General features: G+C 40.0%; 1 protein-coding gene and 1 long non-coding RNA gene across 3 annotated transcripts in view; one reads left to right on the top strand and one right to left on the bottom strand.

The window, feature by feature from the left end:
• The window catches only part of mon2 (MON2 homolog, regulator of endosome-to-Golgi trafficking), a 141,200-nt gene that overhangs the window by 11,891 nt on the left and 103,150 nt on the right, over nucleotides 1-26,159 (bottom strand). The window contains exons 21-28 of one of the 2 annotated variants that reach the window (XM_080191284.1): nucleotides 22,876-22,986; nucleotides 21,247-21,422; nucleotides 19,110-19,272; nucleotides 17,042-17,335; nucleotides 13,738-13,936; nucleotides 13,013-13,635; nucleotides 9,148-9,291; nucleotides 4,043-4,060 (exon numbers count right to left, since the gene is read on the bottom strand). In XM_080191284.1, coding sequence (XP_080047410.1) covers nucleotides 4,043-4,060; nucleotides 9,148-9,291; nucleotides 13,013-13,635; nucleotides 13,738-13,936; nucleotides 17,042-17,335; nucleotides 19,110-19,272; nucleotides 21,247-21,422; nucleotides 22,876-22,986 — 1,728 coding nt within the window. The remainder of the gene's footprint in view (nucleotides 1-4,042; nucleotides 4,061-9,147; nucleotides 9,292-13,012; nucleotides 13,636-13,737; nucleotides 13,937-17,041; nucleotides 17,336-19,109; nucleotides 19,273-21,246; nucleotides 21,423-22,875; nucleotides 22,987-26,159) is intronic. The other variant, XM_080191286.1, reaches the window with a different exon arrangement.
• Nucleotides 1-26,159, top strand: part of LOC145344249 (uncharacterized) — an 82,635-nt gene that overhangs the window by 54,459 nt on the left and 2,017 nt on the right. Inside the window, exon 2 of the long non-coding RNA XR_013886847.1 lies at nucleotides 9,197-9,351. This is a non-coding gene — a long non-coding RNA (uncharacterized LOC145344249). The remainder of the gene's footprint in view (nucleotides 1-9,196; nucleotides 9,352-26,159) is intronic.

Raw genomic sequence — 26,159 nt, 5'->3', positions numbered from 1 at the left:
AAAGACTTCTGGATGAGTATATGGGGTTTAATGGGATTGGGGGTTATAGATAGGTCTATAGATTGGTAGGTGTTGATGTGATCGGCGCAACCCGTGGGCCGAGGGGCCTGTTTGTGCTGTAGTGTTCTATGTTAACAGATTTATACAACGGAAGCAGGGGAACCTAAACAGTTTAAAGTTGCAGTATCACTGCTCTCCAGACTTTTATACCTCATAGCTATGGAAGGTAGATATTTAAGTTTGATTCTGAAGGTTCAAGAACATAGCTTCTCACTGTCAAATTAAGTATTAAATAGAATACACTATAAATTATCTGCTTAAATTATAACTATTTGCATGTGTAATTAAACTATTTCTGCCCCTGCAGAAAGAAGCATGATTGTTCATGCAGCATCATCATTAAGAAAAATAGAATGGCCCAAGTGATTGTCAAAGTTGTCTGAGATTGTGGGCCTGCCATGATTGAAAAAGACATTTGCTTCATGACAGACCAGTGGTTTGGTGGGGTGCAGAGAAAGTGTATTTATTGCGTGAACGTCAAGCCATAGAGATCAGTAACTTTGATGTTACTGGCCAATTACAAGCCAAAATCCGCATTGTGGTAATATCACTGGACTAGTAATTCAGAGGCTCAAGCTAATGATCTACGGATATGGGTTCAAACCCTACCATGGCAGCTGGTGGAATTTAAATTCAATTAATAAATCTGGAACATAAAAACTAGCCTAAGTAGTGATGACCATGTCAACTATCATCAATTGATGTAAAAGCCCATCTGGTTCACGAATGTCCTTTGAAAAATCTGTCATCCATATTTGGTCTGGCCTAAACGTGACTCCAATCCTACAGCAATGTGGTTCACTGTTAACTGCCCTCTGAAATGGCCTAGCAAGCCATTCAGTTCAAGGACAATTATGGATAGGCAACAAATGATGGCTTGGTCAGCAATATCCACATCCCATGAATGAATAAAGGAAAATCCCAACTTCAAAGAGTACATGCTCAGTACAAGTTCAGCATCAATGTAAAGCTCCTTCAGCATCACATCAACACTAAATTTGTAGATTACAAACTGGAAGGAAAGACCTGAACTGCCTCCTTCAGTCACTCTGACTCTTCTTCACCATGATGACTCGTCAAGCAATGCCTCTGGGATTTGTACTGCACTTACATAATACATGAAATGTTGGGGCAAAGTAAAAGTGCCACACACCTCCCATCAGTTGCAATGTGAATGCAGTGAATTGCATATGTTAAGTTATGAGATCTATACAATATTACAAGAGCAATCCAAAAATATTTTGATAGTGATTAAGCCAGAACTTCCTGCTGTCACCTTTGTATAAATCTGTTAAAAATAATCAAATGCGGGAGCAGCCAATTAGTAATGGATAGTCTGACTTGCTTATCAATACCCAAATAAGTATTGTACAAAATCTAATGTTATAGCCCTTCTACTATTGAGTTGGCGCGGACCTGCGAGAGACGGTCAGGAGCTGAGGAGCGCCTATAAATAAACTCTAGGGATAAATAAACCCGAGTCAGTGTGAGGTTGCGGAAGGCAGTTGGGGGTTGAACAGCACACCATTTCAGCTGCTGTGAGGCAGCACTGGGGGAAACAGAGCAACTCACTTCTCAGAAAACCAGTAAATTGATTGGCTGGTAAGTGCTGAGTGCAAGGGACAATGTGCCTGGAATAAGGGAAGGTTAGGGCTAATATAATATGGTAAGTAAGTAATCAAAAGTAGAATAAAGTTAACATACGGGCAGTAAGGTTAGGATACGGTAGGGCGGCTCAGTTGAGTGGTTCTACAATGGCCCGCTTTAATAGATTTCAAGACCTGATGGCCTTTAAGGTGAAGCACTCACAAAGATGGACAATTATTAAAAAGATTTGGCTAAATTTTAGTTAGCAACAGTCCAATTTTAAAACCATGTGCTAGTAATCTTGTTATTTTCTTTTGCTTATCATTTTTCCCCTTCAGAGGTTGCTGACTTACTGCTGAGGTGTCCTTTACGCAAAAGCACGAGCATCAACAGTGAACCAGGTCCCAATTTTCTTTTGGAAAGAGTGCAACTCACAAGAACTCAGAGCATTTCTGAGTTTGAAAATGAAATGGACATTTCAAGCAAGTGCAAAAGTTCAGCGCTTTGATTTAAGTTGAAATTTCACTCAATTTGTTGAATGTGAGGAAAGAATGAGAGAATAGAATCAAAACTGATCATACAGCGCAAGAAACAGGATTATTTATTCCACAAGTCCAAGGATAATGCATAAAAGGTTGCTTCATTATTTCAATTAAGACATAGCTAAGTTTGAAGAAAGAAAAAGACAAACAGCAAATAATGGCAATCAAATAAATGTAGAACCAGGGAAAAGATCTGCAAAGAGCAAATATGATTGAAAAACATCAGGTCTATATTCTTCAACAGATAAGCAGGTATTTTAATAAATTGAAAAAGGATTGATAGGTAGAGGAAAACTGAATGTATTTCCATTTAAAGAGTAAATCTGTTGTGTGAATTGCTTAATGGATGATATAAAAGGTCTTCAGTGAAGTAACAGAAAGATTTAAAGGGATATACAAATAATTAGGAGGGTGACCTAAAATGGGAGAAATCTATACAGGAGGATGGTAGAAATCTGATAACGAGAAAAAACTCTTGTAAATGCATCAAGCCTGAAATGCACAAAATATTAGCAATGCACATTTCATCCAGTCTCAAAGAGAGAAAAAGAGGCAAACACAACATGCACAGAAATGACCACTAGTCACCCAACATTCCTCCCCTTCCCCATCATAAGTCACCAACACCCCATGCATTGAGTTTGAAGTCATTATTCAGACCAGAGATGTGTAGACCACCAAGAGAAAGATGTGGCAGTAACTTTTTTACTCCACCATCCAGACAGTCAGCTGGCAGAACTAATCCACCACCCTTCTGAAAAAAAGAGGATTCTACCATAGGTTGCTGATCTGTTCTGCCAAATTAACACTCCAACGGGAAATTAGAAACTTACGTCCACTTCGTCTGAACCTTATGTTAAGCTTGGCTGGAACAACATGGCAGGTCACAGATGGAGAGGTCAGAGTTGGAATGGGAGATGAGGAATTAAATGCAGAGGATAGCATTGTGGGTAAAACAGACACATTATGCCAAGAAACAGCATAACCTGCATTTGGTATTTTCAATGCAGTGGAGGCCATAAGAAGAAAATACAGTACATTGCATTACGTACCCAAGATTCATCCTTGGTCTGAGTTTGTAAAAGTAACTTTCCCAAGGACAACACCAAAACGTGAAAAGGGGTGAATGCCGGAGGGAGAGAATAACAACGGAGATGCAATAAAATTTGAAAATCAAATTAAAAGGTGGAGTAGGAGGATGATAATAAAGATCACTGATTGACCATAAATTTTAAACACAAACAGATGCAGAATTGTAAGCAGGATCAGAAGTGGACTTTCATCCCCCATTCGATCCCTGGTTAAGTTTCAGGGAGGCGCATCCAAGGACAATTAGCGATGGGCAAATACCAGCAATGTCCACACCTCATGAATAAATTGAAAAGAACATTAAAGAGGTGACCCCAAATGATTCCCAACCTGAAATCTAGTCACCACAGGATTAAAGTCTGACTGTTGTCCCTACCTTTAAAGGATCTCCCTCTTTTGTCTCTTACATGAAATATCTGCAGCTCCCTGCAAACCTTTCTCTTGAAGTTATGCCTTTTTAACCTATACATCTCAACTTGGATGCAAGTTCTTTCTCTTTCAAATTTGTTTTTACTGAACATAAATTTTGAATTCAGATCAACCAAAAATTCAGTGACTGTATGATTTGATTTCAAATTCATGAAATCAGATCAAAGTGGATCATCAGAAAAAAGACACTGCAGCTTTAAAAGTCAGAAAAACTAGGAAGCAAATGATTTGTGTTAATGGTACACCGAAATGTACTTTGCCATGCAGTTTAGTGTAATCTAATGCAAGTCTGAACAGGTCAAGTCAAAAATAACCTCTGGAGGCTTAAAACTTACCGGAGCAAATAGTTGAATCTATTATATATCCATCACGTACAGAAGCAGCATAAACGGAACAAAAGAAGATAATAATCATTATCAAAATACCTAGAAATGTAAGCAAGTTGTCATTTTGTTGTATTTTTGATGAATAATTTAGGCAAGGTAATTATGTTTTAATAAAGATTTTGATAGTTTAATTCTAATGAAATGAGTGGATTCAAATGTTGTTTAAATCATTTGCCATATTTTGAGTAGCTGACCTTTTAACCTTTCTGGCTCATTCAGCTTTCAAGCAGTGCATGATCTTTTACGTTAATGACACAAATAAATAATTGTGACTTCGAAAAAAAGTGAAAGACAAGAGGAATTTTCCCTAAAATCACTGCTACGTCAAGTTGAAATCCCAGGGTTCTCTTGTTATTGTCATGGGAGGATGGTGTTTTTCTTTTGACACAATTAAGTTCCCCTCTGAGGGGAGCCTTATTCATGTAGTGACTGCCTTAGTGACTATCGCCCGGTGGCTCCGATATCAACATTATGAAGTGCTTCAAAAGGTTAGTCATGGCACAAATCAATTCCGGCACTCCAGCCGGCCTGGATCCACTACAGTTTGCCTACCGCTCCGCAACTGGTCATAGAGTCATAGAGGTTTACACGGAAACAGGCCCTTCGGCCCAACTTGTCAATGCCGCGCTTTTTATTTAAAACCACAGAAGACACCATCTCTCTGGTCCTGCACTCAACCCTGGAACACCTAGATAACAAAGACACCTATGTATCCACTACAGCTTAGCCTTCAACACCATTATTCCTACAAAACTCATCTCCAAACTCAGTGGCCTGGACTTGCCTCCTCTCTCTGCGACTGAATCCTGAACTTCCTAACCCACAGATTGCAACCAGTAAGGATAGGCAACAACACCTTCTCCACCATCATCCATAAACTGGTGCCCCACAAGGCTGTGTCTTCAGCCCCTTACTATACCCCTTATACGCCTAGGACTGTGGCCAAATTCCCCTCCAATTCGATTTTCAAATTTGCTGATAATAGCGCCCCCCGTAGTGGGTCGGATCGCAAACAATGATGAGGGGGAGTACAGGAAACTGATAGAGAATCTGGTGAACTGGTGCGGTGACAATAATCTCTCCCTCTATGTCAACAAAACAAAGGAGATAATCATTGACTTCAGGAAGCATAGTGAAGGACATGCTCCTGCCTACATCAATGGGGTCATAGTAGAAATGATCAACAGCTTCAAGTTCTTAAGTGTCCAGATCACCAACAGCCTGTGCTGGTCCCTCCATGCTGACGCCATACTTAAGAAAGTCCACCAACCTTCTCAGGAGACTAAGGAAATTTGGCATGTCCGCTACGACTCTCACCAACTTTTACAGATGCACTATAGAAAGTATTCTTTCTGGTTGTATCACAGCTTGGTATGACTCCTGCTCTGCCCAAGACCACCACAAACTACAAAAGGGTGTGAACAAGGCTTAGTCTATCACTCAAACTAGCCTCCCACCTGTTGACACTGTCTACACTTCCTGCTGCCTCAGAAAAGCACCCAGCATAATTAAGGACCCCATGCACCTCAGACATACTCTCTTCCACCTTCTTCCTTCAGAAGAAGATCAAAAGTCTGAGAACGCATACCAACTGACACAAGAACAGCTTCTTCCCTGCTGCTGTCAGACTTTTGAACGGACCTACCTCGCACTAAGTTGATCTTTCTCTACACCCTAGCTATGAGTGTAACACTACATTCACTTTCCTTCTCTATGTACAGTATGTTCTGTCTGTATAGCACGCAAGAAACAATATTTTTCACTATATACTAATACATGTGACAATAATCAATTTGAGGAATTTATTAGGAGGGAAACTTTATAGGTTTGTAGATTGAAGGAAGAGGGGATTTCAGTTTAAATGAACATCCTTTAATGATGCATTAAGTAACTCCAACAAAAATACTCTGCTCAGACAGATCAATTTATCTTTCGAGAACGTGTAGGTTCATTTCTTTAGAAGGGTGAATGGAGTCTTAAATGTGGTGCTTTTCTTGAATAATGGCAAAGCCATACATTGCAACTAAAATATTATATCTTAATAGAAATTACAGAAATGAAAATAAAGCTTGTTTAAAGTGGAAATAGTTCAGAGAATCTAAAAATATGTGAATGGAAATTATTTGCCTTGATCTACATCTATAGTCTTGTAGTGTTAGATTCAGGAGAATTCAACTAAGAGTTTTGCATTCTCAACTCAAGGAAAAGCATCTCAGATTGATCAGCACAAAGACGGTAAAAAATGAGGATCGTTAATCACTTTAGTTTTATCAGGGATTTTAGGATTCAATGTGTCTATAAATTCAACATACATTTGTCATGTTGGCTGTGGCTCAGTTGGTAACACTCTTGACTCAGGATCAAAAGCTGTGGATTCAATTCCCATTCTAGACAAAGAAATCTGGTCTGACATTCAAGTGCAATACTGAGGGAGTGCTGCACTGTCCGGGGTGCTGTCTTGAGGTTGAAATGATCAGCTGAGATCCAAGTTGCCCCCTCAAGTGGACATAAAGGATTCCATGGCACTATTTCAATAAAGAGCAGCGAGTATTCCCAGTGTTTTTGATAAGTCCTCGCTCAACCAACATCACAAAAACAGAATATCTGCTTCTCACATTGCTGTTTGTGGGAGCTGGCTGTGCATAAATTGGCTGCTGTGTTTTCTATATTGCAGCAATGACTACACATCAAAAGTACCTCGTTGGCTGGAAAGCACTTTGGAATATCTGGATGTTGTAAAAGGCTCTCAATGGAGAGAAGTCCTCCTCTTATTCCTTGGCTATACTTAATTTATATGTTTATCCCAGAAAGCATAAAGACAGTGCTAATAATCACCCTGGGAGCATAAAGTTTAATTGCTTTGTTTTGGAAATCCTATTCATCTCCACCTTTGGGGCAATGGCAATGTTTAGTCAACAACTTTGATTGAGGGAGTGACCTTCAGATCTATACATTGGAGAATATTTTCCTCAAGTCAAATATTTAAGGTAAAATATGGAATCAAAGGTGTCAGATGATAAACAGCATGAGATGAAAGTTAAAGGGGAAAGAGGTTAAAGATAGCTGTAACTAGGAAATAGAAAACAGGTTTAATTACGAACTGAAATTCTGAATATATCAGCCAATGCTCTTGCTCAGCTTGAGTGCGTGTTGCACAGAGCCTGCAAGGTACCGCACAGGCCTTGTTCAGTAATAAATGTGTGCACGCAAACAAAGTTCAGAGGAATCACACACACAGGCTGCACAGAACTAAACCTTAAAAGAAACATTGCTATCAATGGCAAAAGGGTCATTGCACTAACATGCAAAGCTCTCCAACATGGCTTCAGTGCTTGCATGTTGCTTACAAAACAGAAATTAAAATCTGATTGTCATACTGGATAATACAAAGTCAGTAACTTCTCCTGTCCTGTCAGCATGTTGTACCTAATTCTTCCCCTACAATTTTGCTTTAAAATTTGCAATGATTACTGCAAAAAATAAGTTCTTGTTAGTCCTTTTACCATAATGCTCATTAATTAACTGTCTTAAGCATTGATACTGAATACAAGAGCAAAACAAAATGCTGCCTTACGTTTCACAGCACATAGCTGGATGTGTTCACATGCCTGATATCAAGATGTGTTATTTTTATATATTTGGCAAAAGAACTAATGTAGTACTGATAATCTGGCACAATCTTGAGTACACATTCCAAGAAAGGAACTGGCAGCTGCAATATTTCTTAATGTTCCATTTAGTATTTCAAAAGCACATCACGTGGCACGGTGGCACAGTGGTTAGCATTGTTGCAGCACCAGGGACACAGGTTTGATTCCCAGCTTAGATCACTGTCTGTTCAGAGTTCGCACGTTTTCCCCGTGTCTGCATGGGTTTCCTCTGGGTGCTTCGGTTTCCTCCCACAGTCTGAAAGACGTGTTGTTAGGTGCATTGGCCATGCTAAATTCTCCCTTGGTGTACCCGAATAGGCGCCGGAATGTGGCAACTAGGGGATTTTCACAGTAACTTCATGTAGTTTTAATGTAAGTCTACTTGTGACACTAGTAAATAAACTTTAAAACTTTAAGGTTTTGATGTTAATTTTTCAAAACTGGTACATCAAATCATCCAACTTAGACAATAGTGCTGCAGCTCCAAGTTGGTTTCACACAATTGCGGTGCACAGAATCTCACTAATCTGCAAAGGGACATGTGGATTTTTCTTCCAAGCTTTACATGCTTTAAAACAAGGCTATCACATATACCACTCACTCCCTCCTTCAGCTAGTTAAAAGCCTTTAACTTAGTTGCTGCATAGTAACTATTCACGTTTCACTGTACGTCTGAGTTACGTATCTGCAATCACATGGATTGCACCTTCACAGTTCATACTATTTAATTTATTTTTTCTTCTTGCAATGATTTTTGCTGCAGCACATTTCAAAGCTGTAGGCACCGACCCAAGTAACTCAACCAGGTGAACGTTCTTCTTGCGTAAGCCTAAACAGAGTATGTCACAGTTTATTTAGCCAAGGGCATTACGACACTTCAGAACCCACCTCATGTCCATGCAGTTGCACTTTTCAATTACGGGTGTCGCCTGATGTCCCCAAGTCTAGCATTTGGCCAGTTCACCTCTGCCTAACCCAAAATTAGTTACACTAATCGCCTCAGCTGAGACCAGCCAACTCAGCAAAAACTTGTGCCGCAACTGAGAAATTCCTGGCCTGCACAGTTCAGTACTTAGCAACATGCCAGATGTATCTACTAGCTTACTGGAGGTTTAAGAAAAACTGTTATGAGATTCCTCCCCTTCTATTTTGTTAGCTTTGAAAACTTATGATGTAAAGCCACTTCAGGCTCAAGCATGCCTGATTTAAAACAACAGGCACGATAAATGTAGCTGCTAAGGTCAAGTGCTTCATATTGAAGAGTAAAAATACATTCCAGAGAATTGCTTTGTTATAATCACAGTAATGTATTTATGTGGATACGCTTTCTGAGTTACCATGATATTGTGTTTCTAATTATAAATGATTAGCTTACTGTTTGAAGAGAAGAATTTGCGTGATTACCTGATTAAACTTTGCATTTGCTATATTTTTTGTTTCTAATTTTCCATAGGTTGGTGCCTTGCAGGAGAATTCAACAAATGACAGCAACTGGTCAAAGATTGCTGGATACATGATCTGCATGTCTTCTGGTCCTACGCAAATTGCCTAAACAGGGAAAGAAACAAGTTAGTAAGATGCCAACAGAAACTCAATCCAACATTTCAGGTGTGTTTTTAAAATTATGTCTAAACAACATTTCTGGGACTTGGACATTGCGGGCAAAGCTTCAGGTATTGTTGCCTATCCCTAGCTGCCAAGGAGGACAGGGAAGGGGGCTTTTTATATAGCAGTTCATGCGGTATGCTTTGTGGCCATTTGATACAACTGAATGGCTTGCTAGGCAACATCAGAAAAAAGATACAGGTGCCGACCATGTTGGTGTGGGATTGGAATCATAAATTGATGGGTTAATAATAGCAGAGTTTCCTTCATTAAATGATATTAGTGAACCAGTTGGATGTTTATACCAACTTTATAGCAACGTCATGGTCAATTTCACTATCAGTTTTTTTTAAAAACAATTTAATGGTGAGGTTTGAACTCCTGCCCATGGACTACTAATCTAGGCCTCTGAATTATAAATCAAATTAATAGGCAAGTGTCATTCAGAATGTAACATCAACATTTAACAAAGAGTTTGCAAATAGTTACACAGACAATAAATTATATTTTTTGTATCGGTCTGTTTGTTCAGTGACAACAACTTTACTAACTCTTGATTAAATTAGAAAACTGGCTCAGGATTATTCAGAGGATTTATCTGTTGAAAAGTCAAACAGACTCGAAACATTAATTCTGTTTCTCTCTTCTCTGATGCTGCCAGACTTGCTGAGTCTTTCCAGCATTTTCAGTTTTCAGGATTATTCATGTGTTCTCACGGATAGTAATTCTTACCTCATGAATACTGCTGACACAAATGAAGTAATATTCCTTCTTTACTCCTCCCCAATGAGTTGCTCTGTACTCTCTCTGGAGTTTTTTAAAAAAATGGCTTCCTATAGTACCCAACCAATAAAAAAATGGCAGACTTGTAACTCTAATCTGAAGTATTTTACCTGGATGAAATAATTTTGTTGGAGCCAGTAAATAATCACACACACCAGAGAAATCTTATTAACCGTCCTCAGTTAACAGCGAAACCGTGAAGGTGAGATGATGTTGTTATAACCTGCTTTATCGGTTAATTATCATTAATGCCAAATATATATGTATATATACATTTAAGGCTCAACAAATATATGGCATTTAAATGGTTAACATTTAGGAAGGTTCCTTCTCTCTCCACAACTGACAGAAATACTCAGTTTTTCTGTGTCTAACTTCTCCCTTTTCAAATCTCCACCTACGACTCCATCAAAATTGATGATTAAATTTACAATAAAAGCATTCCACCAACTTACCTTCTCCTTTTAGCACAGGGACAATACAGAGCACTTTCTGTTTCTATTTGAGATTTTCAACATCCACAAAATTTTGCTTCAATTTTAAACTTCCCTTTTTAAGCCATGGATTTACAAATTAAACACAATTAAAGAGTGATGTTTAAAAGCTGACACATGCAATACCAAACAGCACGCCTCTTACTCAAGTTACATCAGTATTTAAATATTTCTGAATTAAAGACAAGAAATTCAGTTTTACTTTTCCAAAATCTAAATGTAGTACAGGTGGGGGCAGCAAGGAGGCACAGTGGTTAGCCTCACAGAGTCAGGGACCCGGGTTCGATTCCCGGCTTGGGTCATTATCTGTGCGGAGTCTGCACACTCTCCCTGCGCCTGTGTGGATTTCCTTCAGGTGCTCTGGTTTCCTCCCAGAGTCTGAAAGATGTGCTGGTTAGGTGTTTTGACCCAAACAGACTTCAGAGTGTAGCAACTAGGGTAATTTCACAGTAACTTCATTGCAAGGTTAATGTAAACGTTACTTGTGACTTATAAATAAACTTTAACCTTTTTTTAGCCTCTTCCTTTTTCTATCAATTCTCCTGTCCTCAAGAATGTCCAGACATAGATTTCTAGCAGAGAACAGTGGACAGGGACCCCCCTTTGATTGACTTTCTCCTCTCCACTTCAAGAACTCTCAGGCTGATGGTACCATTTTCAGCATAGGAAAAAAAAGTTTATTTATTAATGTCATAAGCAATGAAGTTACTGTGTAAATCCCCTAGTCGCCACATTCCGATGCCTGTTGGGTTCACTGAGGGAGAATTTAGCATGGCCAATGCACCTAACCAGCATGGCTTTCGGATTGTGGGAGGAAACTGGAGCACCTGGAAGAAACCCACACAGACATGGGGAGAACATGCAGACTCTGCACAGACAGTGACCCAAGTTGGGAATCGAACCTGTGTCCCTGGCACCGTAAGGCAGCAGTGCTAACCATTAAGCCACTGTGCCGCCCTGAAACACTATCATTCCCTGAATCAGCTATAACCTTCACCCACTCTAATAATTCACCCGACTTGGGATTTGGATCTGATATTACTGCCCATAATGGGAGCTACTGTCGGATGAAGACGGATCTGGTCAGTGTTCCCGTCATGGTCATTGCAATCTGGTGGTAGTACATGTGAGAGATACTGAGTGAAGATAAGATCAATTTAAAGTTCTTGAAAGAGTGCAGCTTAAAGGTTTGTGATTCTTTATTCAATATGTGCCAGAATGCAATGTATAATTCAGACTGGTAATCTGAGCATTGCATATTAACATGACCAATATATGAGTGAGTTGAAATTTTGGTTGCTATGTTACATATCTATTTTTTACAACCGAACATTTAAACATAATATTAATTTTTTAAATCTATTTTTCAACCCTACACTTTTCTGTAATGGAGCTTTAGAAACATAGAAACTAGAAGCAGGAGTAGGCCATTCTGTTCTTTGAGCTTGCTGCGCCATTCACCTTGATCATGGCTGATCGAATTAAATATCCTGCCCCCCCCTTCCTTCAATATCCCTCGATCAAATGGAAAAAACCAGAGTCTGATTTTAACCCATTCAAAACCATTCACTTAAGAATTAAAAATCAGGCCCTAGCTGCTTATGTTAGTTAATTCTCAACCAATTACAATGAATCAAATTGAAAATTTAAACATTTGCACTTTACAAACAGCAAGAAAATAGCTAATGATGCGCACGATTCAGAGTAACTCGACTTTTGTCCATTCATAATGAAATTGGAGACTTTGAACATTGGCACAAAGTTCTCTTTTATCTTAATTTACCGACTTTAAGTCCATGGCTAATGCCTTGCCATATACAACAGACGTCTCTGAATGGAATCATCCCGATGGAGATAAGATTGTTTCCTTTTGCCAAATGGTCTGATCAAGTGAAAATCATTAAAACATATATACTGATATACGTTACCAGTAACGTCATCTAAAGTCACCAAGATCGACATTACATAATAATAACAGAAGGGAATGTAACTATTCCCTTGAGCTACTTGGATTCACTGTTGTTGGTGTACAATGCAGTAATATGCAAAATCTATACAAATAGATCTGCTGAGTATATTGATTTGTGAAATATCTAATCTGCACTCATTGCAAATGGTTCCACTACTTGGACATTAGTGAAGAACTGACTGCATCTTTACACTGAAGTATTTCCAGCTGCTGAAGCCTTAATGAATCAGCCACGTTTCCGTCAAAACAGCCCATTTAAGTTTTGCCTTCTTATAACCTTGCTCATTAACTGACGTACAGTATAGATACTCGTGTGCGAGAAATATCACTGTGCATCAGATTTACAACTTGTGTTTTAGCTTCCAATCCCTCTCCTTAATAGTATGACCATTTTGTATTGTGTATGAAGTCTTAATACCTTCTGCAGGACATCCAAAGCTATCAGCACAGCTTCTTGTAGACTAGTCAGTACTGCTTCAGTGTATGATGGAAGAATGAAAGGCGAGGCATCAGAGCTGATTGGAACTGAAACAGCGCCATGCAGTATTACACCCAACTTCTTCAGGTCCTCCATGCTGAAGCCTGACTTGATGTGCTGGTACAGAGCCGGGAAGATCTGCACAAGTGCTGTGAGGAATGGCTGACTTGGAATAAAGAACAACTTGTCACAGGTGGTTGGTGGCTTTGTGCTCTCCGAACCTATCTTGTACCAGGTGTTCCAGGCAGCCCACCACAAGGCAGAATCCTCAATCTCATCTGTTGCTGCATTCACTTCAGTTCCGTTGTATCTTCCTAGCCTATCGCCCAGTGAATCTGTCCTGGACAAGACTCTAGGTGGCCCTGGCGGAATTAGCGGCCCTACAAAAACCGGCATATTAACCCCAGAAAGGCCTTCTGGCTTGTCGCATTCTTTTACAGGGGTCACAATTTGCAAAATTTCCTGACAACTCTTTAGAGCTGCCAGTGACACTTCGCTGTTCTTGCTCAGTGCAGCTGACTGGATATGATCCAACAACACATCCCATGCTTTCGAAAAGTCCCCTGTAACAAATCAAAATAGACGTTAGTACAGAGGTACCCAAGGTTTTAAGTGGTCATCTGCAAAATAAGTGGCCAAGTATTTAATGGGAAAAAAGACATTACCTAGAGATTGTAGTAAGTATCTTCTGGTGTTAAAGATTCTAGCTACTCCAGCCAATGTTAAAACCCACGTCTCTGCCCATTGCTTCTCTGCTGTATCTCTAGAATGATGAATAAGGATATTTCCACCACCAGACTCAATCTTCTCTTTGTCGGCAGTGGTGGATGATTCTCTAACCCGGCCCAATAGGGGAAATAAAACCTAATGTGAACAGAGAACAAACAGGATTCAAGTACAAATATCTGCTATCAGAATGAAATCAATGCAAGAAATGCCATTTCAAACTATACCTATAGATAAATATTACTCATTGACAATGGGAACTCATTAGGTGCTGAACATAACAAATCCTTTTCCAAATGCACTCAATTTTGCTGGAGCCGCAATCAAATTTTCTTCCAAAGCAAATTCCAAATGATTATTTTCTTTAAATTAGAACATCGCTTATTGCATAATTTGAGGGTGAAATATAGGTTGTCATGTTTTATGAATTCATCCTTTTCCCTATATAACATTTCCAGAGGATACTTCCAAACACAAAATATCTCTGATGCATTTGATGGTTGGATTGTTTGAATGTATGCTAATTTGGTATATGGATGTCCTCATTAAGACTGCATTTACAGGTCTGCCACTAACAAAGCCAGAGTCCAACTCTCAGGACTAGTGGAGAGCATACACTTAGGTTCACTGGCAGCTGGAACACCAGCTGATTAACAGAGACTGCATCATAAAGGAATAGCATTACTAAATATACCTGGATAAAAGCTGTTCAAGAAAGAGAAGGAAGGACAGAAAGAAGGGACGGCATTATTTATTAGGGAGATTATTGCAATGCTGGAGAGTGTGTCCCACAGGGACCAAGGACAAAATCTGGCAAGGTCAGCATTTATTTCCTATGCCCATAAGAGTTAACTACATTGATGGGAGTCATATGTAGGCCAGACCGGGTAAGATGGCAGGTTTTTACAATACCAGCTGCAGGCAGGAATCACCACCATGAGATGTGGCTGCAGAAGCTTCAAAGATGAGATAAGCACAGAAAACAAGGTATCAGAGAAATAAATGTGCACCACCACTACGTGTGTGACACTTGTCGCAGACTTTGACTTTCTAGGATTCTTTAGCTGTCAAAAGAGGTGCAGATGATCTTGTCAGATTTCTCAGAGTTCTGATGCTGCATTCCCATCATCTCTTGCAGATGGAAGAATGCCAATCATTGGATAGAGTTGAGAGTAGAAATGACTTTTTAGTTTACAAACGGATGGTTAAGATCTGGAATACACTGCCTGAGAGGATGGTGAAGGCAGATTCAGTTAAGGCCTTCAAAAGAGAACTGTATAATTATTTGAAGAGAAAATAATTCAGACAGCTTTGTAGAATGACAGACTGGGATTGATGAGTTCCTTTTGTAGGGAGCTGGCATGGATGTGAAGAGCAAATGTACTCCTGTACCGTAATCATTCTATATTATGATTTATCTTTATACTTAATTAACTGTTTTCTCTCAATGTATGGATTTCACATGCTTATGATCTCAACTCTGTATCTCTCTTTGCTTCTGAATGTTTTTTTTAAAATCACTGTGGGTCTTGTTTTCACCCTGAAAATCCTTTAATTTTTTTTACCTCCTCTTTCTCGAACACTCCCCATCAGGCTCCTGCCTCTCATGGATGTTTTACCAATTTACAATTTGAAGTTACAGCAAAGTAAGGTGTCTACACACCAGAGGACTTTGGTGGAAGGAGACCAGACAAGGTTTTGGGGTGGAGTAGTGAGGCTGGGCGAGGAGTTGAAGGAGCCACCGCAGGTCTGCTGCACATAAAATCCCTACAGCGCAGGAGGCGGCCAATTAGCCCACTGAGGCTGCACCAACACTCCAAAAAAGCATTTTAGCCCGGCCCCCACCCTAACCCCACACATTTAATCTTAGCTAATCCACTTAATCTACACATATGTAGGAGGAGACTCGAACACCTAGAGGAAACCCAGACACAGGGAGAACGTGCAAACTCCACACAGGCAGTCACCCAAAGGCTAGAATCAAACCCAGGTCCCTGGCGCTATGAGATAGTAGTGCTGACCACCATGCTCCCGAAATGGATGAGATAAAAACTGAGGCTAGAATTTGAGTCTGAGGCAACAGAATTGACAGTGTGTTAGAGTGCACTGCATTAAAGATCAACAGTTCAGGAAAGTTGGAATGCAGGAGAATGCAATGAAATTAGAAGTTGAAATGTTTTGCTTCAGATTTCTATACAAAACAAAGATTCGGAAGTTCCATTCTCTGCCTCTTGAATTTTATGCTTTCAACCTAAAATATTAGACATCAAATCAGCACTGTTTAGAATTCAGACCAAATCTCAGTTTAGAACATTCAATAGGCATTTTAACTTAATTTTTATAGAATGTTCTCGTGACAACACCCAGTGGTTAACATACACGAATCTATCAAAATTTTACCTAGCAAACAGATGAACCCCAAAGGAGTGTCACTGGTCTGAAGTTTAAAAAACTGGGGACATTGAGCAGGGCCAATGAAATAGGCAGAGAGCACCCAGTGGGATTCATGGTGGGTGTGAACTGAAGGGCAGCAATGTCAAGTAGCAGCTCCAAGTGGACAGTATTCCAATAACCAGGGAGAGAAGCAGAGGGTCAAATTTATACAGCAGAGTAGGGAATATTCTCTTGTTATGAAGTAACATGGCAAGGAGGGAAACCAGTCATAAAAGAGGGAACAAATTATGAAACTGAGAGAAGGAAAGTCTGAAGCACAGATATAAAATTGTTAGTCAGCTAGAACCCTTGAGGGGAAAGTGTCATTTGCTTGTTTTATTCATTTGTGGGACATGGGCATCACTGGCTGGTCAACATTAATTGCCCATCCCTAGTTGCCTCAGGGCAGTTGAGAGTCAACCACATTGCTGCGGCTCTGGAGTGACATATAGGCCAGACCAGGTAAGGACAACAGATTCCCATCCCTAGTTTATTTACTAATGTCAGAAGTAAGCTTACACTAACACCGCAATGAAGTTACTGTGAAAATCTCCGAGTTGCCACACTCTGGTGCCTGTTTGGGTACACCGAGGGAGAATTTAGCATGACTTATAGACCTAACCAACACGTCTTTTGGACTGTGGGAGAAAACCGGAACACCCGGAGGAAACCCACGCAGACACGAGAAGAACGTGCAAACTCACACAGTGACCCAAGCCAGGAACCGAACCTGGATCCCTGGCGCTGTGAGAGAGCAGTGCTAATTACTATGCTATCATACGAATGATTGCTTTCTGGCTTTTTCAGTACCTTCCACAACACTGTATGCCAGGTCGCATGCTGCAATAAAGTTCCATGTGCACCAACTGTAGAGAACAAGGTCTGTCCTCCACTCTTTCGCACAGCCGGCCTTGGATCCACACACAGTTCTCCCAGCTTTGAGTAAAGGCACAACCAGAGACAGTCAAATGGTGGAGCAGGGTGAAACGGCCGGTTTAGAGGGACTCCCTTTTCCTCTGCCTGTTTCTGGAGTAAAGCTTCTTCCTTGTTGAGTTCTTTCTCGATGGTCTCTCCTCGTTGGAAAAAATAGTCTGAAATGTTCCACTGGTGGGAAAACACAAAAAAGGATGTTACAAAGATAGAGAAAGGCTGAAAGAGTAAATTATACACTTAGCTCCTCCTGCTTGTTGGAGACTACTGAAATTCTACATTGTAAAATTGTAAAGGAAATCTCCGATAGTGATGAAAGATAAAATAAACTGTGAACACGGATTGTTGTTGAACAATGTTTCTTCTTTAGGATATACATGAAATATAAATACTTTTAAACGTGTAATAGTCCCAACATGAAAACAATTATTGTAGATCAGAAGCAAAATATCTAATTCACAGTTCTTCTTGTAATAGATCAATGCTCCAAGTTATTAATAGAAGGTTAAAGGTGGCAAGGTGGCACAGTGGTTAGCATTGCTACCTCATAGTGCCTGGGACCCAAATTCAATTCTGGCCTCAGGTCACGGTCTGCATGGAGTTTGCACTTCCTCCCCATGTCTGCCTGGGTTTCCTCCAGGTGCTCTGGTTTCCTTCCACAGTCTAAAGATGTGCAAGTTAGGTTGATTGGCCATGTTAAATTGACTCTAGTGTCGGGGATTAGCAGAGTACATGTGTGGAGTTAAGGAACAGGGCCTGGGTGGGATATGGTCAGTACAGACTCAATGTGCCAAATGGCCTCCATCTGTACTGCAGGGATTCTATGATTCTAAGGTAGGCATTAAATAAGCCACATCTTTTTTAAAAAAGTTAGCTAAAATTAAATCTTCATCTTTTCAGTAGATTTGTTTGAGATGGAGCAGTAGCTACAGCCCAGATATAGAGATGGGCACCAACAAAATGCAAGATGTAGGTGAATCTCAGCTGAATCTTGACCACATTAACAGTTCGTGGCTACCAAAGGCACCAAGAATTGCCAATTTCTTAAGACTTCAACCAGGTGCAACACAAGTTATTAAGTGTAAAATGTAATCATTAGATCAGACATTTATTAGATTCTGACATTACTGGGAAAAGAGTAAAACAATCACCCCTGCTTAAAAGGTATGGCTTAGCATTATTAACAGCAAGTTATCTCTGCAATTATTGTTTTAAAAATGAATAGTTTAATACTCAAGTAAAAATGAATCTCAGTGCTGGCAACTGGAAGCTAATTCTGCTTTTGGTACATTCACCCAAATTCAGACACAGGCTAATCCTAACTGGATTTAAGAAATAACGGTTTGAGTCTGATATGGCTCTTTGTCAGAAAAAGAGTCATATTGGACTTGAAACGTTAACTCTGCTTCTCTTGGCACGCATGCTGCCAGACCTGTTCAGTTTTTCCAAAACTTGCTGTTTTTATTTTGGATCTGTAGGATTTTGTTTTTATTTTAGATTTAAGATACACTGTGAAGCAAATTGGACAATCTCAAAGTAGCAGTTCTTCCATTGCACAAGAGCTTAACTTTCTAACTCCCAACCATCCATTCTCTTTGATTATAGACAATCTTATGCTGTGGAGTCAAACCCAATCTCACTGAAGAGTTAGCAATGACTTTGACTCCATTTTAGCTGCACTAAAGTTCAGGACTGAAAGTTTGGAATGCTACACTAGAAAAATGTTCCGAAGTGTTTACAGCAAGAAACAAGCCTTTCTGCCCAACTGGACTGGCATTTATGTTCAACATAAACATCCTCTCCCCAATCTAACACATCCCCGCCCACTAACAAATCCTTATCACTCTTCACCTACGCTTGCCTTTAAAATGACATGCATTGACCACGTACTATGGGGTGCAATCTGCACTTACATTGAAGGATGAAGTTCATATTGATGACAACTTACCAAAAGCCCTATTGATGTCAGACTGATGTTCAGCTCCTGATTCTGAAGCCCAAAACTGCCAGCTACATCCACAACAATCTGAAGGCAGGTGCTGGGCATGGTAGGAAGAAAATCAGTCACCACCAACTGCAAGCACTGGAAGGCTGTGCGGATTAGAGATTCTCTGCAAAGAGAAAGAAAGTCATCTATTATCCAAATGAAATCATTTTGTTACTGGAGGAAAGTATTTAAATGACAATAAATTCCAAGGATTAAAATCCTATCCTAATTAGATTTGCACCCTCTAGAGGCAGTGCTTATGGATCAGAAAGTAATAAATCAGTCTCCTGATATGTTAAGGAAGTGCCAGGTTTTGGCATCAGAAATAAAATATGAGTTACTTACAGCTTCTGGAGCTTTTCCAAGAACAACTTGCATTTATATATACCATCTTTAATGTAGTGAAATGTCTGAAGGTGCTTTACAGGAGTACAGGTAAAGTTGCCATAGTCCCGGATGACCATAGGCTACTCTCCCTTTTGAGGAGAAGAACTGACTGGTGGCAATTTAACCTGAGGATCACCACACCTCAGGCAAGGGACGAGGCTAAGAAGACTGGCCTCATGAATAACCGCTGCCAGTAAGCGAATTGAATCCACACTGTTGACATCACTCTGTATTTTGATGCAAAACTCAATTTGGTTCTTAACCAAAATCTTAAAGGTTCAGCCTAATTTTCTTGCGTTTGTACTCAAACCTCTATTTATGAAGCCAAGGACCCATATCCTTTACTTAAAAACTGTTTCACAAACCAAAACTGAAGGTGGCGCCGGAGCATGGTGACTTTTTGCAAACTGTGGCCAGTATATCCTCTAATTCCATTTTTTTTATCATTCTGCACTCCCTTTCTTCTCTATGAACAGTATGTTTTGTCTGTATAGTGTGCAAGAAACAATACTTTTCACTGTCTAATACATGTGACGATAATAAATCAAACCACATGCTGTCCAGCCAACCGAGCTAATACAGCATGTAGAATCCAAGATAGCCAAAGAATCATAGAGAAGGAGGCCACTCAACCCATCGAGTCAGTACCAACCACAATCCCAACTAAGTCCTATTCCTGTAAACCCACACATTTACCCTGCTAATCCCCCTGACACTAGGGTCAATTTAGCATGGCCAATCAACCTGACCTGCACATCTTTGGCCCGGGAGGGGAAACCAGAACACCCGGAGGAAACCCACGCTGACACAGGGAGAATGTGCAAACTCCACAGAGAGTGACCAGAGGTCGGAATTGAACCTGGGACCCAGGCCATGTGAGCTGTGCCGCCCCATGGTGAAATCCAGCGATTCCCATTCTTTTGCTCGATCCCTTTGCCCTGACTTCTCTAAGCAAGCATTCAATTTTGTTCTGAAATCATTGATTATTTCCACTTCCTTGTGGACAGCAATTATCAGGATATTACCACCTGCTGCATAAAATATTTCTTTCTCACATTATCCCTGTATCTCTTGTCCAAAATTTTAAATCTGGGCACTCTGGTCCTTGTACAGTCAGCTAATGGGAACAATTTTCCTGGTCAGTCATATCCAAACCTGTCATAATTTTGCATACTTCCAAGTCTTCCCTCAATCGCTTTTGTTCCAAGGAGAACAACCATAGCTTTTCCAAACTAACTTCGTGGCTAAAATCCCTTCATTCCTGGAACTAGCCTGGTAAATCTCCTCTGCATCCTCTCAAAGATCTTCACATCCTTCTAAAGTGTGGCGATCAGAACTGGATGCAATACTCAGTCTGGGCCTTAACCAAAAAACTTTATAGAAGGTTCAGCCTTATTTCCCTGCTTTTGTATTCAACACCTTTATTTATGAAGCCCAAGGTCCCATATCCTTTGCTTAAAATCTCAAGTCCTTCTATCTTCAGAAGTCGATGGGCCTGTAGCCCTCAGGTCAATCTAGAACTGAGGGCCACACTCTCTAGATCCGTCTCATTAAGTTTATAACACCTCTCCATGATCATACAATGGCGTGAAAAAGAACCAGAGCAATTCAGATACCAATTTGTAATGGGTGGACATGCTGATGCAGATTTCAGCTATCGCATGTGGAAGGACAGAGACAACTGGAAAAGAAAAGAATAGCTCCTACTGACCCTTGGTCATTTCGGATTGCTTCTATGACTCCGAGCACCAACGGCCAGCCGGGGCCCAGGCTGTCTCCTTCATTCTGCAGGATCTGAAGCACGCACTCTAATTGTTTCTGTCGGATGTCAGGGTGCACAATATTGGACAACTCCTTCAGGGGGTTAAGCAACAGCAACTGCAGCCTCTGTGTAGAAATGCAAAAAGAAATTCAGAGGAAACAAAGCCCAAAGGCCACTGAGAAATAAGACCTTGTCAAGGAATGCAACTTCTAATGCGAATTATGGAAAAAAATGGAATCGGAATAATACTGCAAAGAGACATGTTGCTGAACATTTTTGTCTTGCATTCATCAGGACAAATGCAACAAAGTTAAATTTTAAACAGTTACAGGAATTTATATTACAGGAGAATTTGTTTGAAACTTGGCATTACTGTTTTTGTCCTGATGAGCGCAAAATAAAAGCTTTGACAATATTAAAATTCTGTACGAGCAAACAACTATTAATACAGAATCTATGGACAATGAATTTAGGACTTCAGAAATTCAACAATTTCTCACTAGAAATTCACTCAATTTCTCCAATAACAAAGATACCCTCGTCAAAAACAAAAGGTTAGACAGCACATTTTAAATTTAAAGAAAAATGAAGTTCAGTCGGTTAACCCCCGAAGGTAGTGGCCCATGCAGACGTACAGGTGCATGAAGGTTGGGTATCCTTTGGTGTCTTCTCAACCAAAAGTCCAACGACTGTTGCCTGGCTATTTTGCTGCAGAAAGAATCACAGCTAAGGCTGTTCTTGACTTCACTTGGGATCCAGTGTTTTGCATGGGTTTGCATGGTTCAGCTGCGTGCTGCATTAACCAAATGATCCAAACCAAGGATGTCAATATTTATATAAATCTGAGTTGTTTATGTGTTAAAATTCCATCACTCAACTTAGACAGAATTGCAACACACTGATCATCTGCTACAAATTTCCAGATTTGCAGTAAAATTGGTGCTTTGAACACGTGAATTAATGTTGGAAAATATTCCTTCACCAAGTTTAAGCTGGGTATAAATCAATTAAGTTTAAATAAGGCAAATTTTATGGGTCACAGAAACAGCTTTAATTTTGTACATGTGTATCTTAAATGGTTTTGCTCAGCAAATTGAAAATAAGTTTTGGCCATTAGCCACAGACATTTGTGCAAAAATTACTCCTGCAGGCAAAGAATGTCCAAAAATCATCACAAAACCATGCAAGATTAGCTTCAAAACTGCAGCTCGCTAATGATCCATTGTAAGTAAAAGGGCTGATCACAGCAAGGACCCTTCACAATCTGCCTTAGGTCTCATAACCACTCAAGTCAGTGATGGTGTTCCAACTGCAACCTGTGCTACTTCATTACATTTGGCTGAAATGACAAATTTCCAATGGGAATGGATTTGTTCTGGGATCAGTTAAGGAGGGAGGCCCGATTGGAACCGTGTCCTTCCATAAATAAGAAATGTAACAAGAGCAACAGAAGTGCATGCTAGGTTGCCATTGGGCCCCGGGCAAAATACATTTCTTCTGTCCTCTGATCAATGGCAGCATCCGAGTGAATGGGCCGTAAAGTCTATTCTTGCTCATTCTTCCCCTTGATTACCTAACCTGATTTTGTGACAGCGGAGGATCATGTTTAAAAGACAATCCAGCTTTTATCAAAGCCGTCACAGCTTCTGCTCCCATCTCCCGCATCCTGGCATTTGGGTGTTGGCACACCTGTGAACCAAATAAAAAAAGGAAACACTGAACTATAAAGCAAGAGCCAAACATTTCAAGAAACTTAGCATGAATACGCCCATTAGCTCACTGATAAAATTAGCGTCATTTTCAAAAGAAAAATGCAAACAGATCCACAAGTAAAATCCAGTTTGTGTGTTTGAAATGTTGAATGCACACCACAAGCAGGAGATGAAATTTATATAATTAATCCAAAGTTTAACAGTTTACATGACAAACTCTTCACCCTCACAACTCTACAAGCACACTATTGCTACCAGGGAACCTATGACTTTTTTTAATCGTTATGTGCTTTTAGGATTATCAATAGCATTTAAAAATAAAAACAACTTTTCGTTAAATCAACAGATCATCAACAACTTGCTAGAAATACACTAAAAGCACTCCCTTGTAACTTTCAGTCCCAAGTGGGATTTTATATCTTGTGAAAATACCACACTGCAACTAATACTAACTGTTCTGTACACCCACCATATGTTGATGTCAGCATAAAAGTTCCCAGTAGGACATGTTAAACTTGTTAGTAAATCTAAAGAACCTGGATAACTTCCTAAACATAAGAACATAAGAATTAGGAGCAGGAGTAGGCCATCTAGCCCTTGAAGCCTGCCCCGCCATTCAATAAGATCATGGCTGATCTGAAGTGGCTCAGTTCCACTTTCCCGCTTTTTCCCCATAACCCTTAATTCTCTTGTCTGTCAAAAACCTATCTACCCGTGTCTTAAATATATTTAGCGAGGTAGCCTCCACCACTTCAACGGGCAGAGAATTCCAGAGATTCACCACCCTTTGAGTGAAGAAGTAAACTCGGAAGTGATCAAGGTATACTCACACCACAACTATGGTGGCAGGACATTTCTTTTCCACTTTGAGAGAAGCCACAAGATGGCTCTTTTACTTCTGCGTTTGCAGCTCCTGATCAGCAGGAAATGCATGGCAGCAGAAATGCTTCCAAGCATCCGGCAATGGTGGCAGGGCACAGCAATGCCACTTTCACCTATGCTGTAATAACATAAATGCAGTCTGTAAGTGGTGTCACATCTTAGAATCACAGAATCCCTGCAGTGCAGAAGAGGTATTCGGTCCATCAAGTCTGCACTGGCTCTCCGAAACAGCAGGCTACCTAGGCCCAATCCCCTGCTCTAACGAAGTAACCCTACGCATTCATCATGTCCAATGCGCCTCACCTGCACATCCTGGATACAAAGGGCAATTTAGCATGGACAAAACACCTTAACCGCACATCTTTGGACTGTGGGAGGAAACTGGAGCACCCAGAGGAGACACATGCTGACACGGGGGGAATGTGCAAACTGCACATAGTGACCCAAAGCTAGAATCAAACCCAAGTCCTGGCGCTGTGAAGTAGCAGCTGACACATCTCATACAACTAAGTACATCTATACACAACGTCCCAGGAACAAGGAAGCACCTACTACAAACTAGGAGCTGAAGGAACAATGTTCCACAAATCATATTTTACTGATACTTTGAAATTGGTTGCTAACTTAAATTGTAATTGATGACAGCTTAATTTCTTCATGGCTATGACATTTACAACAGGCTCTTGCAATATACAATTTGTTCAGAGAGCAGGTAATAATTTTAAAAACCACCGAAATGATATTTCAAGCGAATGAAAATACCCATGTGTAATAATCACAGGATACTTTCTATTACTGAGCTATACATTCTTTTACTTAAAGAAGAATTCCTGCAAAGGGCAGGGTCCCACCTTTTTTGGAAATATCACTGAAATCATTCGTGGGATCTGTTCTGTTTAAATGTCGGTCTGACAAAAGGTTCTGGAATTCATTAATTTTAATGTCAAGTGATATGTGCCCAGTTTTAACGTGAGCACTCAGATCCCATACATGTTTGGTTCTTTACAAAAGCATTATGATTTCTGTGCTTAATTCATTATTTTTCAAACCATGTAAACAACTCAAATTAGGAATTTAGTACTTACCATTTTTTGAAGTATAAATAACTCAAAATTATGCAATTTCAAATTAAGAGCAGTTATTGTCCAATGGAGGTTTATTAATTCTGCAGCATTTGCAATGAAATATTGATCTGCATGTTTAATTCACTTGGAGGCTTGTTTCTGACTCCACAGATTGCTCAGTGAGTTTATACAATGAGCAGCTCAGCCACACATGGTCCCAGGTTCTTTGCACAATCGGCGTTGAGTTGGAGTGGCAGTGAGAGCTGCTCTAGCACACCTAGTTTTAGCAGGGCAAAATCATAGAGAATTCCTTTCACTGAAATATTATCCTATGAATTGTGACGTCAGTGCCAACATGTGGAACTCAGGTGGAGAGGAGAGATGGGTGGGGCAATAAGTGGCAGAGAAAATGGGAATTGTTAAAATTTTCATTAAAATAATTTTATTAATTAGTAATATTTTAATTAACAAAATCAAGCTGGAACCAAATTTTCAAAGAATATCCTACTTATCGTGGCAAGTTTGAAATGTTCTTTCGCTTAGCTGCGCAAGCTTTAAGTCTTCTGTACTCAGCATTAACATTTGCTTGGAAAAATGAGATATCCTTTACCTTCAAGTTGCTTTATTAGGAAATTGACTCCTGTTGGGTTTACTGTCAACTTGGCTCAGTGCTACTACTCCCAGTTCAGCCTCAAAGGATTGTGCTCCCACTCTAGAAGAGCAGGCAATTCAGCATCTTTGAAGGTGCAGTCTTTAAGAGAGGCTGTCTGCCTATTCAGGCACACATGAAAGATTCCATGGCACTATTTCAAAAGAGCATGGAGTTCTCCAAGTGTCTTGGCCAACATTCATCCCTCACCCAACACCACAGAGAGATTATTTGTCAATGCATTTATTTCTTACTTGTAAAATTTCAATGTGCACACATGGATAGTGACATCTTTCTGTATATCAATGGCTACATTTCAAAAGTTGTGCAACATTTTGTTGAAGGTGAAGTGCTTGGGAACATCTTGTCGATGTGAAAGATGCTGCTTGAATGCAAATTCCTTCTTACCCTTAGGTTTATTTTAACAAAAGCATTTCTAGATATTTGTTATTCTGCAATTATTTAGATTACTCCAATTCTGGATATACCCAGTACTTCTTAGTGTAATTCCAAGGAGTCCTGGGAAACATATTGAACTCTACAAACAAATACCAG

This window comes from Carcharhinus amblyrhynchos, chromosome 6 (assembly GCF_965287045.1).
Source record: "Carcharhinus amblyrhynchos chromosome 6, sCarAmb.v2.hapA, whole genome shotgun sequence".
Lineage (NCBI taxonomy): Eukaryota > Metazoa > Chordata > Chondrichthyes > Carcharhiniformes > Carcharhinidae > Carcharhinus > Carcharhinus amblyrhynchos.
This window is presented reverse-complemented; position numbering and strand designations above follow the sequence as displayed.